This window comes from Dendropsophus ebraccatus, chromosome 5, assembly GCF_027789765.1.
Source record: "Dendropsophus ebraccatus isolate aDenEbr1 chromosome 5, aDenEbr1.pat, whole genome shotgun sequence".
NCBI classification, from domain to species: domain Eukaryota; kingdom Metazoa; phylum Chordata; class Amphibia; order Anura; family Hylidae; genus Dendropsophus; species Dendropsophus ebraccatus.
Genome location: NC_091458.1, coordinates 150,896,010 through 150,913,563, shown reverse-complemented (window position 1 = coordinate 150,913,563; position 17,554 = coordinate 150,896,010). Strand labels below are relative to the sequence as shown.

Sequence of the window (17,554 nt, the reverse complement as noted above, 5' to 3'; positions counted from 1 at the left end):
TGCGCATATTCCATAGTGGGAACATACCCAAAGCCAGAAATGGATTTGAAAAGAGGAGAAATCTCAGTCTTTCCTTTATGACCTGTTCCCTATTTATAGTCTGTTCCTGGTTTTTGTTTCAAAGATCTGTCAGATAAATCTGTCTGTGTAAATGCACTATTAGGCCATGTTCATACAACATAAGTTCTGTACTAATCACGGCCGTTGTTGCAATGGCTGTGATTGGTACGGAACTTAGGTTGTGCTGCAGGCTGAGAGACTCCTTGCCGGAGTGTATACACATAGTACATATATACATACACATAGTATACACTCCAGTCAGGATCCCTAGAGGCGCCGTAGAAAACGGACATGCCAGTTTTCTGTGGCCGCTATTCATTGAATAGCGGCCGCAGAAAACCCTGTCAGTGCACAGTGTGGAGCGAGCGGCTTCAGCTGCTTGCTCCATAGTGTGCAGTAAGGAGTTCTGATGCGGGCACGCATCAGAACTCTTTGGCGCTAAAAATCATTCGGCTGGTACTGCAGTACCAGCCAGGATGATCTTTTCTGAGAGCGGCCATTCCGTGACCCGGCCAGGTCATGGAACGGCCGGTCTCATACTAAGTGTGCACATAGCCTTATAGTGTACTTCATTCGCTCAGGGAAAAATTTTGCTCCATTTTCGTGATAGTCAGAGGTCCCAGTGGTCTGACTCCCACTAACCAGCCTGTTATCCTCTATCCTACCAATAGGGAATAACTTTTGGAGACGGCAACACCAATATCCCTTTAAGTGTTGCATTTTACATACCAGTTACAAAACAATCATCTTTAGGTTGTGTTCAAACTTTGGGAACAAAGCGGGGAAACGCGTCCCGTCTCGTAATATAGACGCCCGCAAATAACGTTCATGATTATTATTATTCGCAGCTGTGATTATAATGAGACAGCCGCTTGTCCCAGCTAGGTCCCCCAAGAGGGAGCATAGCCTTAGGGCCCTATTCCACCGGATGATTATCGTTTGCATTATCGTTAACGGTTTCAAACAACCGCTATTGCCAAAAACGTTCACTATTTCCATGGAACGATAATAGTTACTTATGATCGTAATTGCGATAGTTTTTTCTTCGCTATTTATTCGCTATTGCGTTCGCATCTATTGCGAACGACCGAACGATGTCTTATTCAATGCGAACGATTTGCGAACAAGCAACAATAAAAATAGGTCCAGGTCTTACAAAGCGATCAACGATTTCTCATTCGGTTGTTAATCGTTAACTGCATTTCAACCGACAATTATCGTTTAGAGTCGAACGATTTAACGATAATCTGAACGATAATCGTCCGGTGGAATAGGGCCCTTACACTGCCGAGGAGCTGTCCCCCCATCACTTACTCAGGCTTCCCAGTTGGCGAATGACATTAGACAGTGAGATGTTGGTCATACATTCCAGCTCGCTTCTGACATTAGGAAGTTTCTGCCGACACACATAGCGCGGCTCGATACAGCGGGCAACCAGCGGCATTCTGGGGAAAAAAAGAGTGACCTATTAGTATGCAGATCTATCCTGCTCCCTTCTATAACAATAAGCATACATAGACCTTCCAAACAGAAGTAAATTACAAATCTCTTTCCACTTTCTGCAACCAGTTGATTTGATCTTTTGCTGGAGTACCCCTTTAACTAGGAAGTCGTGTACAATCTTTGTTTGATACACTTACTGACAGGTTTACACATGGCAATGTGTCAGTAAGGTTAAAGTGTCACTGTCGTAATTTTTTATTTTTTGCAGAAATCAATAGTCCAGGCGATTAGAGGAAACTTTGTAATTGGGTTTATTAGGCAAATATGCCATTATCTGCATTCACAAAGACTTTTCCCAGGTCCCCCCCCCCCCCCTTCCTCCCTCTCAGTCACTGCTCATTATCAGGAAATCTTGACTCTTTTACATCAGTCGGCCCTGTGCAATCTATGGAGAGGGGAGAGGGGAGGAGGGAGATTAGTCACCAGCAGAGAACAAAGTATTACACAGCGGGAAGTATATGAAAGCTAGTATTCAGAGGTCAGAGAGGTCAGTGCTGACTGTCAGAGGAGATAGCCTGGTGATGTAGCTGTAAATTAACTCTTTGTTGTCCTGTTTTGGTGCCTCATCTCCCTCCACCCCTCCTCTCTCCATAGAGAACCATTAGACAGGGGGGAGAGCTTCAAACTGCTTTTTCATGATAAAAATGCTTTTTTCAGTTAATAAACCCAATTACAATGTTTCTTAAAATCGCCTGGACTATTGATTTCTGCAAAAAAAAATTAAATGACAGTGACACTTTAAGAGTTCTCCATTTGTATCCGCACAGCTGAGCATAAAGTGCAGGGACATCCTGGCATGTTTTATATCTATGCAGCAGATGTAGGGAACCTTCGGCTCTCCGGCTGTTGCAAAACTACAACTCCCATCATGCCTGGGCAGCCAAAGCTTTAGCTGGAGAGCCAGCGTTCCCTACCCCTACGGGTTAATAAATCAATCCTGAAATGCTCATCTTCCAGGGTTTTGCCCTAGGACAAGAACTCACGCATGCACTAGGACTATCTGAGATCAGGACTAAGGCCTCACGCACACGTCCGTGCACGGAGTTCTACGGACGTCCGCATTAGCCCCGAGTACAACATTCTTTAAATGCAGCTCAGAATGTGTCAGAAATGTTGGAAGTAAAAGTCACATGTACTGATGTAGCTGTACAAGCAGCGACACGCACAAGTACAAATGGACTCCGAGCGGTTAGGCTGACGTCTCCTTGGTAACAAACATTCTGCACAAACTTGTGGATTCCTACGTCAGGTCTGGTGGCGATAATCCTCCCGCACACCGACGTATTCCACAATCTCCGTCCTCAAGGGGGTCTACACCCACAAGAGGAGCAATCTGACTGCAACTAAATGAACCCAAAATGTTTCTAAAGGATTTCGGTGATCCTGCCGAATGACTAAGCCATATTACAGATGTCATACTGCAGTACGGGGACGTAACGGCCGTGCTCAGAGGGGACCGTACTTACAGCAGGACACCCATGGGCTGCTGCCTGGAGTGGCAGGATTCGGGAAGTGAACCGTGTAAGGGCACATTCACACATACAGGATCTGCTGCACGGATCAATGTAACGGAATGATAGAACGCAGAACAAATGCTGATAGATCCAGCAGCTGGGGGGGGGGGGGGTGAGAGGTCAGCAGGGCTGAACTGTCAATCATCACATACACAGTAGGACAGCATGGATCACACTGCGGCTCTTCTTAATGTCAGGCAGCACTTACAGCCAATGAGAAGCAGCTGCAGTATATCTGCATGTATATGTGTGTACTGTATGTATGTATGTATGTATGTATGTGTGTACTGTATGTATGTATATATGTATATGTGTGTACTGTATGTTTATATGTATGTGTACTGTATGTATATATGTATGTATGTGTGTGTACTGTATGTATGTGTGTGTACTGTATGTATATATGTGTGTGTGTACTGTATGTATATATGTGTGTGTGTACTGTATGTATATATGTGTGTGTGTACTGTATGTATATATGTATGTGTACTGTATATATGTGTACTGTATGTATATATGTATATGTGTGTACTGTATGTATAAATGTGTACTGTATGCATATATGTATGTGTACTGTATGTATATATGTATGTGTACTGTATGTATGTGTACTGTATGTATATATGTATATGTGTGTACTGTATGTATGTATGTATGTATGTATGTGTACTGTATGCATATATGTATGTGTACTGTATGTATATATGTATGTGTACTGTATGTATGTGTACTGTATGTATATATGTATATGTGTGTACTGTATGTATGTGTACTGTATGCATATATGTATGTGTACTGTATGTATATATGTATGTGTACTGTATGTATGTGTACTGTATGTATATATGTATATGTGTGTACTGTATGTATATATGTATATGTGTGTACTGTATGTATATATGTATGTATATATGTATGTGTACTGTAAGTATGTGTACTGTATGTATATATGTACTGTAAGTATGTGTACTGTATGTATATAAGTATGTGTACTGTATGTATATATGTATGTGTTATGCTGTATGTATGTGTACTGTATGTATATATATGTATGTGTGCACTGTATGTATATATGTATGTGTGTACTGCATGTATATATGTATGCTGTATGTATGTGTACTGTATGTATATATGTATGTATATATGTATATGTGTGTACTGTATGTATATGTGTGTACTGCCGTATGTGCTGTGTGTTACACGTGTACCCAAATTTTCAGAAAACAAGACATTATCTTTTAGTATTGTTTTCTCTGAGTATGCCCCTATACTATATTTCCACTCTATACAGTAGTTAGCCACTATACGGTATATCCCACTGCTGTTAGGCTTCTATACTGTAAGATCTCCTGTAGTTAGGCCTCCATACTGTATATTCCCCCCCCCCTCCCTACACTGTATACATCCCCTGGTCCTGAAGAGGTTAATGAAATCGGTAAGCAGCAGAGAGAAACCACACTTTCAGTCTTGATTGGAAATCCATATTCACACACTGGGGGGGGGGGGGTATATATTTATAAAGGGGTTATCTGGCGCTACAAAAACATGACCACTTTCTTCCAGAAACAGCACCACTCGTCTCCAGTTCAGGCGCAGTTTACAATTAAGCTCCATCCACTTCAATGGAACAGCCCTCTGGCTGGAGGGTCAAAGGTTCCCCATCCCTGCTTTTAAGGGATGATCCAGAATTACAAAATCATAGCTGCTTTCTTACAACAACAGTGCCACACGTGTGGGTCATTACAACCGAGCTGCAATACCGCACACAACCTGAGGTCAAGAGTGGTGCTGTTTCTGGAAAGAGAAAGATTCCTTGTTTGCTTTTTTTTTTTTTTTTTTAATTTAGGCAATATAGGTGAATGCTGGTAGCAAATGCTATTTCCTGTTTATACCCCATTGTATAGGACTCTGTATATAAGGTGCTATTGATACAGAGAGAATACGCTGGTAACACACACTGTGCACGCTATACAGATACTGTGCATCATCTCAGAGGTAGAAGGGGAGAGAGTGAAGCAGAATGTTCTGGATAGCTCTGCGGATAGACAGGATGTAATGCTCTGCCAGGGAGGCGGGAGGAGAGGAGAGTCCCTGCCGGACATCCTTAATTAGCAATTCCCAGCATGCACTGTTAGCCACAAGACTCACTAATCGGCTGTACACACGACAACCGGCGCTTTATAAACGGCCACACAAAAACCTGCGTCTGCCCTGTGCACATCATAAACCTGTGACCGATGGAGAACGGCCGTATTATTCCAGGAACCAGAGTCCGTTCTGTATACTGCCATCGGGAAACAAGCGCACATTGTCACCGAGGAACAATCCGAACTGAACAATAGAACAAGGAGGGATTCATTACCAGGAGGACTCGGGAAACGGCCGCCACTTACTTGGCTTTTAGTCATTAAGTAAACAATGTGGGGTCTTCCGATGCTGCGATACCAGTCATATTGTATGTGCATAAACTACACATCCTAGTGCCCACAGCTCAGACACAGGACAAAACCGCCATCCACACAGGTCCACTGCACCCCGCCATCCACACGGATCCACTGCACCCCGCCATCCACACGGATCCACTGCACCCCGCCCTCCACACGGATCCACTGCACCCCGCCATCCACACGGATCCACTGCACCCCGCCATCCACACGGATCCACTGCACCCCGCCATCCACACGGATCCACTGCACCCCGCCATCCACACGGATCCACTGCACCCCGCCCTCCACACGGATCCACTGCACCCCGCCCTCCACACGGATCCACTGCACCCCGCCCTCCACACGGATCCACTGCACCCCGCCATCCACACGGATCCACTGCACCCCGCCATCCACACGGATCCACTGCACCCCGCCCTCCACACGGATCCACTGCACCCCGCCCTCCACACGGATCCACTGCACCCCGCCCTCCACACGGATCCACTGCACCCCGCCATCCACACGGATCCACTGCACCCCGCCATCCACACGGATCCACTGCACCCCGCCATCCACACGGATCCACTGCACCCCGCCCTCCACACGGATCCACTGCACCCCGCCCTCCACACGGATCCACTGCACCCCGCCATCCACACGGATCCACTGCACGCCGCCATCTAACACAGGTCCGCTGCACACCCTCTATACAGGTCCACTGCACCCCGCCATCCACACGGATCCACTGCACCCCGCCCTCCACACGGATCCACTGCACCCCGCCCTCCACACCGATCCACTGCTCTCCGCCGTCCACACGGATCCACTGCGCCCCGCCGTCCACACGGATCCACTGCGCGCCGCCATCCACACTGATCCACTGCACACTCTCTATACAGGTCCACTGTGCGCCGCCATCCACACGGATCCACTGCACCCCGCCATCCACACGGATCCACTGCACCCCGCCATCCACACGGATCCACTGCACCCCGCCATCTAACACAGGTCTGCTGCACACCCTCTATACAGGTCCACTGCACCCCGCCATCCACATGGATCCACTGCACACCCTCTATACAGGTCCACTGCACCCCGCCATCCACACGGATCCACTGCACGCCGCCATCCACACGGATCCACTGCACGCCGCCATCCACACGGATCCACTGCACGCCGCCATCCACACGGACCCACAGCATCCCGCCATCCACACGGATCCACTGCACCCCGCCATCCACACGGATCCACTGCATGCCGCCATCCACACGAATCCACTGTGCGCCGCCATCCACACGGATCCACTGTGCGCTGCCATCCACACGGATCCACTGCACACCGCCATCCACACGGACCCACTGCACCCCGCCATCTAACACAGGTCTGCTGCACACCCTCTATACAGGTCCACTGCACCCCGCCATCCACACGGATCCACTGCACGCCGCCATCCACACGGATCCACTGCACGCCGCCATCTAACACAGGTCCGCTGCACACCCTCTATACAGGTCAACTGCACCCCGCCATCCACACGGATCCACTGCACCCCGCCATCCACACGGATCCACTGCACCCCGCCATCCACATGGATCCGCTGCACCCCGCCATCTAACACAGGTCTGCTGCACACCCTCTATACAGGTCCACTGCACCCCGCCATCCACATGGATCCACTGCACACCCTCTATACAGGTCCACTGCACCCCGCCATCCACACGGATCCACTGCACGCCGCCATCCACACGGATCCACTGCACGCCGCCATCCACACGGATCCACTGCACGCCGCCATCCACACGGACCCACAGCATCCCGCCATCCACACGGATCCACTGCACCCCGCCATCCACACGGATCCACTGCATGCCGCCATCCACACGAATCCACTGTGCGCCGCCATCCACACGGATCCACTGTGCGCTGCCATCCACACGGATCCACTGCACACCGCCATCCACACGGACCCACTGCACCCCGCCATCTAACACAGGTCTGCTGCACACCCTCTATACAGGTCCACTGCACCCCGCCATCCACACGGATCCACTGCACACCCTCTATACAGGTCAACTGCACCCCGCCATCCACACGGATCCACTGCACGCCGCCATCTAACACAGGTCCGCTGCACACCCTCTATACAGGTCAACTGCACCCCGCCATCCACACGGATCCACTGCACCCCGCCATCCACACGGATCCACTGCACCCCGCCATCCACATGGATCCGCTGCACCCCGCCATCTAACACAGGTCTGCTGCACACCCTCTATACAGGTCCACTGCACCCCGCCATCCACACGGATCCACTGCACACCCTCTATACAGGTCAACTGCACCCCGCCATCCACACGGATCCACTGCACGCCGCCATCTAACACAGGTCCGCTGCACACCCTCTATACAGGTCAACTGCACCCCGCCATCCACACGGATCCACTGCACCCCGCCATCCACACGGATCCACTGCACCCCGCCATCCACACGGATCCACTGCACCCCGCCATCCACACGGATCCACTGCACCCCGCCATCCACACGGATCCACTGCACGCCGCCCTCCACACGGATCCACTGCACCCCGCCATCCACACGGATCCACTGCACGCCGCCCTCCACACGGATCCACTGCACCCCGCCATCCACTGCACCCCGCCATCCACACGGATCCACTGCACGCCGCGCTCCACACGGATCCACTGCACCCCGCCATACACACGGATCCACTGCACCCCGCCATCCACGCGGATCCACTGCACCCCGCCATCCACGCGGGTCCACTGCACACCCTCTATACGGGTCCACTGCACCCCGCCATCCACACGGATCCACTGCGCCCCGCTGTCCACACGGATCCACTGTGCGCCGCCATCCACACAGATCCACTGCACACCCTCTATACGGATCCACTGCGCGCCGCCATCCACACGGATCCACTGCACGCCGCCATCCACACGGATCCACTGCACGCCGCCATCCACACGGATCCACTGCACGCCGCCATCCACACGGATCCACTGCACGCCGCCATCCACACGGATCCACTGCACGCCGCCATCCACACGGATCCACTGCACGCCGCCATCCACACGGATCCACTGCACGCCGCCATCCACACGGATCCACTGCACGCCGCCATCCACACGGATCCACTGCACGCCGCCATCCACACGGATCCACTGCACGCCGCCATCCACACGGATCCACTGCACGCCGCCATCCACACGGATCCACTGCACGCCGCCATCCACACGGATCCACTGCACGCCGCCATCCACACAGATCCACTGCACGCCGCCATCCACACGGATCCACTGCACCCCGCCATCCACACGGATCCACTGCACCCAGCCATCCACACGGATCCACTGTGCGCCACCATCCACACGGACCCACTGCATCCCGCCATCCACACTGATCCACTGCACGCCGCCATCCACACGGATCCACTGCATGCCGCCATCCACACAGGTCCACTGCACCCCGCCATCCACACGGATCCACTGCGCCCCGCTGTCCACACGGGTCCACTGCGCGCCGCCATCCACACGGATCCACTGTGCGCCGCCATCCACACAGATCCACTGCACACCCTCTATACGGATCCACTGCGCGCCGCCATCCACACAGGTCCACTGCACACCCTCTATACAGGTCCATTAAACATCCTCTACCCAGGTACACTGCATATACTCTGGACATAGGGGATGGTACGGGTATTTGTCCCAGTACGTAACACAGCTGACAGTTCGGGCTCTGGACACACATGTATACAGGCCGGATGACCTCAGACCTGGGCAGGCAGAGGGGACACCCAGTGCGTATCCCAGTCTCTAGGACTTTCTGGTCATCGATGACAAGGAATAAGTGTTCCACACACACATCCAGATTGCGTCCTTTTGTTTACTGTTGGTATCTGCCTCATGTCTATGGGAGGGGTTCCTATATCCCCCCTCCACCTCAGAGGCCAGCGCAGGCCTGATCACGCAGGCGGAGGCTGCGGGCCCTGGAGGGATTAACAGAGAGACAGAAAGCTGCCAAGAGATCCAGGTGTGAAGGCTGGCACACCCCTTCTCCACATCTCATTGGTTACAGCTCGGAGCCGGCAGCCAGATACTGCAGCTGTAACCCCTTCACCACTACAGTCAGCGCCACACTGCAAAGAGTCCCAGCCGCACAAACAGCTCCCACAGTCAATGTACAAACACCGTATGTAGGAGAAACCTGCAGCCTCACAATGGCAACGCAAAACCCGTATGCAACGTCCATGCGGCTTACCATTATTTATTGCTGCATTGGTTTAACCATCACAGGTGAAATATGTTAAAAACTTGGTGGCCAATAAATACAAAACATGAGCAATTCGCAATAAAACTACCGCTATGTACGTGTACATGCATCCTTAACACCGTATATGAAGACCAGCGTACGTACGCCTTCTAGTAAACCGGCAGCGCTCGCCCAATAGGCGAGCGGGGATATGAATCTGTTCCTTATATATGTCCCATTGACTTCAATGGCAATATGTGTCATTATACCTACTTAGAGGAGAAGTCTGGTGATTTTTAAAATGTGTCAGCCGGCAGGGGGGACATAATAAACAATCAATACTTACCGTAACCGGGCTCTTGGATCTCCTCAGCTGGAACGTCACAACCTGGTTGATGGACGACTGCCTGATTAACCAGTCAGTGACTGGGGCGGGGCACTGCTGTTGTCACCGATTGGCTGACCGGGCAATCCATCAGCCAGGTCGGGCATTTTTCCTGTTGTGACATCATCAGAATTTTTTTTTTTGCTTTTAAGCAATAGGCGTTTACATAATAAGATAAGTCGATAATGGATTGTAATATAACGCTGATCGCTGCAAACGACGAGTGTTTAAAACGGGCGACTTGCAAACGATTTTTTTTTTAACTCTCAATTTTATTCAATTTTCCAATTTTTATAAAAACCAGCAGGGCAACTGACACCCGAAAGGGGGCAAAGGCAGAAAATCATAAGAACTACAGTATAACAAAAGTGATGCACTCCACAGCGCCCATGAGGGCGGTATTACAGGTATATGGGAAGGTAGGGAGTGAGCGAACACTCAATCTACGACCAAAGAAAAAGAAAGAAGAAAAAGGTAGAGGGGAGAGGAAAGGAGAAGAGGGAGGAAGAAGTACAAGCAGGCGAACAATTAATACAAACAACTTTTCTTTCAATGTTTGATCAGTGCCGCGTTCACACCAGAAAATTATTGCTTAAATGTGAACGATTTATCCTCTGTATGGAGCTGCTCAAATATAACAACCATTAAAGGGGCTACTCCGGGCCATTCTCCGGGGCTGCAGAGAATATAACAAACATCCTATTCTTACCTAACCACGCTTCCCCGGGGTCCTCCTGCGGTGTCTTATAGTGTCCTTGGCGTTACAGCTTTTAAAACCAAAACCAACAGTAGATGTGATATAAAGAAAGAACAGGAAGTCCCGAATTTCCCAGGTCTTCTGCACTCACAGAGAAGGCAGTCATGTGATTGATGGACACATTGAGCCGTGACACTCTGTACTGGCAGGGACTTTATGTGTTTATAGTCTCTTTTTTAACCAGCACAAGACTAAAAAGATTCAGGAGACTGGACCTGGATACAGTAAGTATAGCTGTTATATAGCTGCCTTCAGAAGACTGGACCTGGATACAGTAAGTATAGCTGTTATATCGCTGCCTTCAGGAGACTGGACCTGGATACAGTAAGTATAGCTGTTATATAGCTGCCTTCAGGAGCCTGGACCTGGATACAGTAAGTATAGCTGTTATATAGCTGCCTTCAGGAGACTGGACCTGGATACAGTAAGTATAGCTGTTATATAGCTGCCTTCAGGAGACTGGACCTGGATATAGTAAGTATAGCTGTTATACAGCTGCCTTCAGGAGACTGGACCTGGATACAGCAAGTATAGCTGTCTTAAGGAGACTGGACCTGGATACGGTAAGTATAGCTGCCTTCAGGAGACTGGACCTGGATACAAGTAAGTATAGCTGTTATATAGCAGCCTTCAGGACACTGGACCTGGATACAGTAAGTATAGCTGTTATACAGCTGCCTTCAGGAGACTGGACCTGGATACAGTAAGTATAGCTGTCTTCAGGAGACTGGACCTGAATACAGTAAATATAGCTGCCTTCAGGAGACTGGACCTGGATACAAGTAAGTATAGCTGTTATATAGCAGCCTTCAGGACACTGGACCTGGATTCAGTAAGTATAGCTGTTATATAGCTGCCTTCAGGAGACTGGACCTGGATACAGTAAGTATAGCTGCCTTCAGGAGACTGGACCTGGATACAGTAAGTATAGCTGCCTTCAGGAGACTGGACCTGGATACAGTAAGTATAGATGTTATATAGTTGCCTTTAGGAGACTGGACCTGGATACAGGTAAGTATAGCTTTGTTTTACATGATGATAATGAAAGAAAAAAAAAAATAATAAATGTAAATTGCTGAAATTCCTATAACCACAGTGACACTATAACGTTCATAGTTATCGGTCACACATCGATAAATTTTACAGCTGAACAAAAGATCAAATCAGCCAACGGGCAGGCGTTTACGGACTAAACGGGCATTCCTAGGGACTCCGATTAGCTATAATAGTCGGCCATGTATATATTACCTTCGTGCTGAATCGACTTCTGCCTTTGACACGCCTGTAAGCCTGTTACCACAACCGCGTTCGGATTACGTTCCAAAGTCAGTTCCATTCGGCTGAATGAGTTTGTTTCTGCTGCATGTGCATGGATTTCTCTAAGCTTCATCTAACCAAGTGAAACAGTTGTAGAACTTTCTGCGACAAATCTGCTATGTGTGAATGTACAGGGTCGGCAAAATTAAAGGGATTGCCCCTTAAAGCAAAGTTGGTGACATCAGATGTGTAAAACATACATGTATGTGAAGGAGAAGAAATGTGCTTTATATTAAAGGGGTAGTCCGGCGGGGGGCATTTTTTTTCCTGACACCGGGGAGTAGGTGGCTGAGGGAAACGACGTCCACTCACCTCCCCGGTCCAGCGGCGGGTCCCGCATCGCGGCACTCTGTTCCCCGGACGCTTCCTGGTGTCTGACGTGGGCCCGAGACGTGACATCTCAGGTTCGCTCAGCCAGTCCGCTCAGATCCCACAAAGTGAAAACCAGCTGTCAGTACTAAACTTAGGGCCCTATTATACAAAGCGATTTTTAGCGATTAACGATCACAAACTAGATTGTTTATCGTTAACCTGAAATCGTTCACCATATTACACGGATAGTCGCTAGTTATGATCATTTACTCCATCTGATCCAAGCAAATGAGGGAACGATGTGGAATTACGCTGCGTTTACACAGAGTGATAATTCGCTCAATCGAACGATTAACGATTTCAAAATAACCATGTGGTTTTTATAAGGATCAGCGTTTAGACGGAACGATATATCGTTTGGAAAGGCTTAAGCCCATCTCACACATAGGGTGAATCGGTGAAAGACTGTTTACACGAAGCGATCTGCGAATTTTTAGCGAACGACCAACGACGATTTGAGAACATGTTGAAAGATCAAAATGAACGATTTCCCGCTTGTTCGCTGTGTTTACACGAGACGATTATCGCTCAAATGCGATGCGAAAATTCGAACGATAATTGTTCCGTGTAAACGCACCATTACACTGAGCGATTAGCGATGATTCTTGTGTCACCCCAAACGAACGATGAGCGATTTTTCGTTAGTCGTTTGATTGTTGCCTGCATTTACACAAAACGTTTTTTTAAGTTTGAAAAATATAACGATAATTTGCACGATAATCGTATCGTGTAATAGGGGGTTGACCCCAAGGGCAACAGATCATCATAACAATTACATATCATTGTACCACTTGTGGGGTGTAATTTAAAGGGGTATTCAAATCTCAACTAATACAGTTAAACTTGTAGGGCTCAACATACTGATTTTTTTTTTGCCTCCTTCTCCTAATATGCTGCTCTTTTAAATACACCCCAATGCTCAGAGAAAAACCCAAGAGCAGGCTCTACAGGCCATAGCATGTTAAATATTTAAAGGGGAACTCCAGCGATCCCATTAAAAAAAAATAAAAATAAACAAAAGGCATATAGGAGCACTCACCGATCCCCCACTGATTGTTTGACACCTTTCCCACTTGTCTATGCTGTTCCTAGCCCCAAAGTCAGACTTTTATAAATGATCCCATCATGGCACCCGGCCATGAAACTATATAACCCAGCATGCATTGCACTTCAAAACCAACTGCCAGGTACCTACCCCTCTCTCGTAGTATACGCCCACCACTGGCTCCATATGCTTCTGCTAAATCTATCTATTCATGTACACAAATTAGAAAAGAGATGAAACAACAATGTCTCCTTTCCCCTATACTACTCAGGAGCGGCTACTTTCCAGGTGATCACTATGTGATGTCAGTAGTGGGTGGGGTTACAGCTTGCCTGGCAACAGAAGAGGCAGAGGTCATGTCTGACTTCTGTCTCAGAAGGGAAGGGGGGGCAGAGGAGTGGAGAGGATTTTCAGCAGCTTCAGGGTGGGAGTCAGGATGGGCTGCCGACAAACCGACCAATTCTTATAATAGAAACCTATTACATACGGTCTGAGATTATGGTTGGGGATTGATTAGGGTTAAATCTTTCTTAACCAGAGTTCCCCTTTTAAAGTTTCAGTTTTGTTCTGGACCAACATCTTGTACTGCAGGTTTTTGACTCACAGCATATCATTTCTTTGTGGATTTTCCCCACTGACTGCATAGGACCATGTAACCCAGGCCGATAGAGTCACCGCTATGCCAGGTCAGAAGTTTGTTTAAATGATAGTTACACATTAAACACAGTAAATTCTCTTACAGAAACAACTCCCTCCCGTCACCCACCGCTTCCTCTTCTGAGGTCACATCCTTACATTGGTGTGACACAATCCAGGAGCGCTCGATACTTGCACACTCAGCTCTCAGCGCTCTGTCTGCAGTCCGCTCAATATGCTGCTAGTCAGAGGCTTCACTTAGGAACCTTTGCACAATTTATTAACCTGGTGTGTTCTGCCACTAAGTACAACAACGGCCACTGTCCCGTCTATTATAGTTATTGGTTTGCCACATAATGATAGTGTAACTTTTAGGTAAGTAGCTATTTGATTTGGTTTTACATATCTATGGAACGGTTACATCTTACGGCCCTATTACACCACATGATTAGCGATCGGCCGTATGTGGCCAATTAACGGCCGATAATCACTTGGTATAATAGGTCATGTTAAAAGAACAACAATAGGAGCAGAATTCAAGCAGAATTTAAGCCTCCATTGACTTCTATAGGATTCCTCTAGCAGAATCCACCCCCAAAGAATTGACATGCAGAAATCGGATCTGTTCTGCTCGGAAATTCTGCAGTGTGAACAACAGATGTATACAGTATGGGGGCTGCCTGCAGAGGGGGATGTATACAGTATGGGGGCTGCCTGCAGAGGGGGATGTATACAGTATGGGGACTACCTGCAGAGGGGGATGTATACAGTATGGGGGCTGCCTGCAGAGGGGGGGTCTATACAGTATGGGGACTGCCTGCAGAGGGGGGTGTATACAGTATGGGGGCTGCCTGCAGAGGGGGGTGTATACAGTATGGGGCTGCCTGCAGAGGGGGGATGTATACAGTATGGGGACTACCTGCACAGGGGGGATGTATACAGTATGGGGACTATCTGCACAGGGGGGATGTATACAGTATGGGGACTACCTGCAGAGAGGGGATGTATACAGTATGGGGGCTACCTGCAGAGGGGGTGTATACAGTATGGTGCTACCTGCAGAAGGGGATGTATACAGTATGGGGACTACCTGCAGAGGGGAGTGTATACAGTATGGGGGCTACTTGCAGAGGGGGGTGTATACAGTATGGGGACTGCCTGCAGAGGGGAGATGTATACAGTATGGGGACTACCTGCAGAGGGGGAGGTATACAGTATGGGGACTATCTGCAGAGGGGGATGTATACAGTATGGGGGCTACCTGCAGAGGGGGATGTATACAGTATGGGGGCTACTTGCAGAGGGGGGTGTATACAGTATGGGGACTACCTGCAGAGGGGGATGTATACAGTATGGGGACTACCTGCAGAGGGGGATGTATACAGTATGGGGGCTACCTGCAGAGGGGGATGTATACAGTATGGGGAGGCCTTACTACAGGGGTTAAAGTCAGCTCAGTCAGTCTGTGGCCGAGGTGAGTATCTCAGCCTCTGTTCACACCTCCGTCGTGGCTTCTGTGATGAAAACCATGATGGCAGCGCCGGGCCCGTCACATGACACCGTGCCCCATGGCCGTCACAGACTATGGATCAGCCCGAAGCTCTAAGGGCGACTACTGCTCCTTATACACGACCTGATGTGCGGCAGAATATGGCTGCAAACAGCCGCCAATCCCATCAATGGCGCGGCCGCACTAATGATCACTGCATCCTTCCTGCAGCCATTTAAACGCATTGTTATCAATCATACAGAGAGATGTGCAGCAAATAATGATTACACCAGTTGCCCAAAAGATCCATCATCCCCAGCTCACTGACTGTCTCCTCTCCATACATCCCCAGCTCACTGACTGTCTCCTCCATACATCCCCAGCTCACTGACTGTCTCCTCCATACACTCCCAGCTCACTGACTGTCTCCTCCATACATCCCCCAGCTCACTGACTGTCTCCTCCATACACTCCCAGCTCACTGTCTCCTCCATACATCCCCAGCTCACTGTCTCCTCCATATATCCCCAGCTCACTGACTGTCTTCTCTCCATACATCCCCAGCTCACTGACTGTCTTCTCTCCATACATCCCCAGCTCACTGACTGTCTTCTCTCCATACATCCCCAGCTCACTGACTGTCTTCTCTCCATACATCCCCAGCTCACTGACTGTCTCCTCCATACATCCCCAGCTCACTGACTGTCTCCTCTCCATACATCCCCAGCTCTCTGACTGTCTTCTCTCCATACATCCCCAGCTCACTGACTGTCTTCTCTCCATACAACCCCAGCTCACTGATTGTCTCCTCCATACATCCCCAGCTCACTGACTGTCTCCTCCATACATCCCCAGCTCACTGACTGTCTCCTCCATACATCCCCAGCTCACTGACTGTCTCCTCCATACATCCCCAGCTCACTGACTGTCTTCTCTCCATACATCCCCAGCTCTCTGACTGTCTTCTCTCCATTCATCCCCAGCTCACTGATTGTCTCCTCCATACATCCCCAGCTCACTGACTGTCTCCTCCACACATCCCCAGCTCACTGACTGTCTTCTCTCCATACATCCCCAGCTCACTGACTGTCTCCTCCATACATCCCCAGCTCACTGACTGTCTCCTCCATACATCCCCAGCTTGCTCACTGTCTTCTCTCCATACATCCCCAGCTCTCTGACTGACTGTCTCCTCCATACATCCCCAGCTCTCTGTCTTCTCTCCATACATCCCCAGCTTGCTGACTGTCTCCTCTCCATATACTGACAGCTTGGTGACTTCTGTCCGGATATATAACGCTGCTGACACCCCTGGTTACAGGACAGGCGCTCAGTTATTGAACACTCAGCCCTAATAGTTCAGTAGTAACTTTTTCACAGCATCACTCGCCACTTTACGGCTCTTTATACTCATCTACCCCCGGTATTTATCTATGGAAACAATCAACAAGTTGGTTACAAGCCCTCCCGCCCCCTCACCTTCACCCCGGGGTCTCCGCTCCTTACACCGGGGAACCACCAAGACAACCAGCCAGGACACCGCCCCGCCAGAACCCTCCCCGGGAACACTGCCATTGGCTGAGCTCATTCTCTCCGTGCGGTTGATAGGCTGCGCTGGCTTGGTCCTTGCTTCTGATTGGTTTACAATACTTCCGCCATGCTTCTGATAGGCTGCTGGCCGCTTCCTTCCTGACACTAATTGGCTCTCTGATACTGCACTGGGTAGGTGCTGCGGTTGGTTAATAATTTATTTAGCGATCTGTGGGGGAGTAGCC

At 49.5% G+C, this 17,554-nt stretch overlaps 1 protein-coding gene across 1 annotated transcript in view; it reads right to left on the bottom strand.

The window, feature by feature from the left end:
- Positions 1–17,346, bottom strand: part of WASF2 (WASP family member 2) — a 29,596-nt gene extending 12,250 nt beyond the window's left edge. Inside the window, exons 1-2 of the mRNA XM_069971634.1 lie at positions 17,259–17,346; positions 1,375–1,505 (exon numbers count right to left, since the gene is read on the bottom strand). Coding sequence (XP_069827735.1) covers positions 1,375–1,504 — 130 coding nt within the window. The 5' untranslated portion in view covers position 1,505; positions 17,259–17,346. The remainder of the gene's footprint in view (positions 1–1,374; positions 1,506–17,258) is intronic.
- Positions 17,347–17,554: the final 208 nt, after the last annotated feature.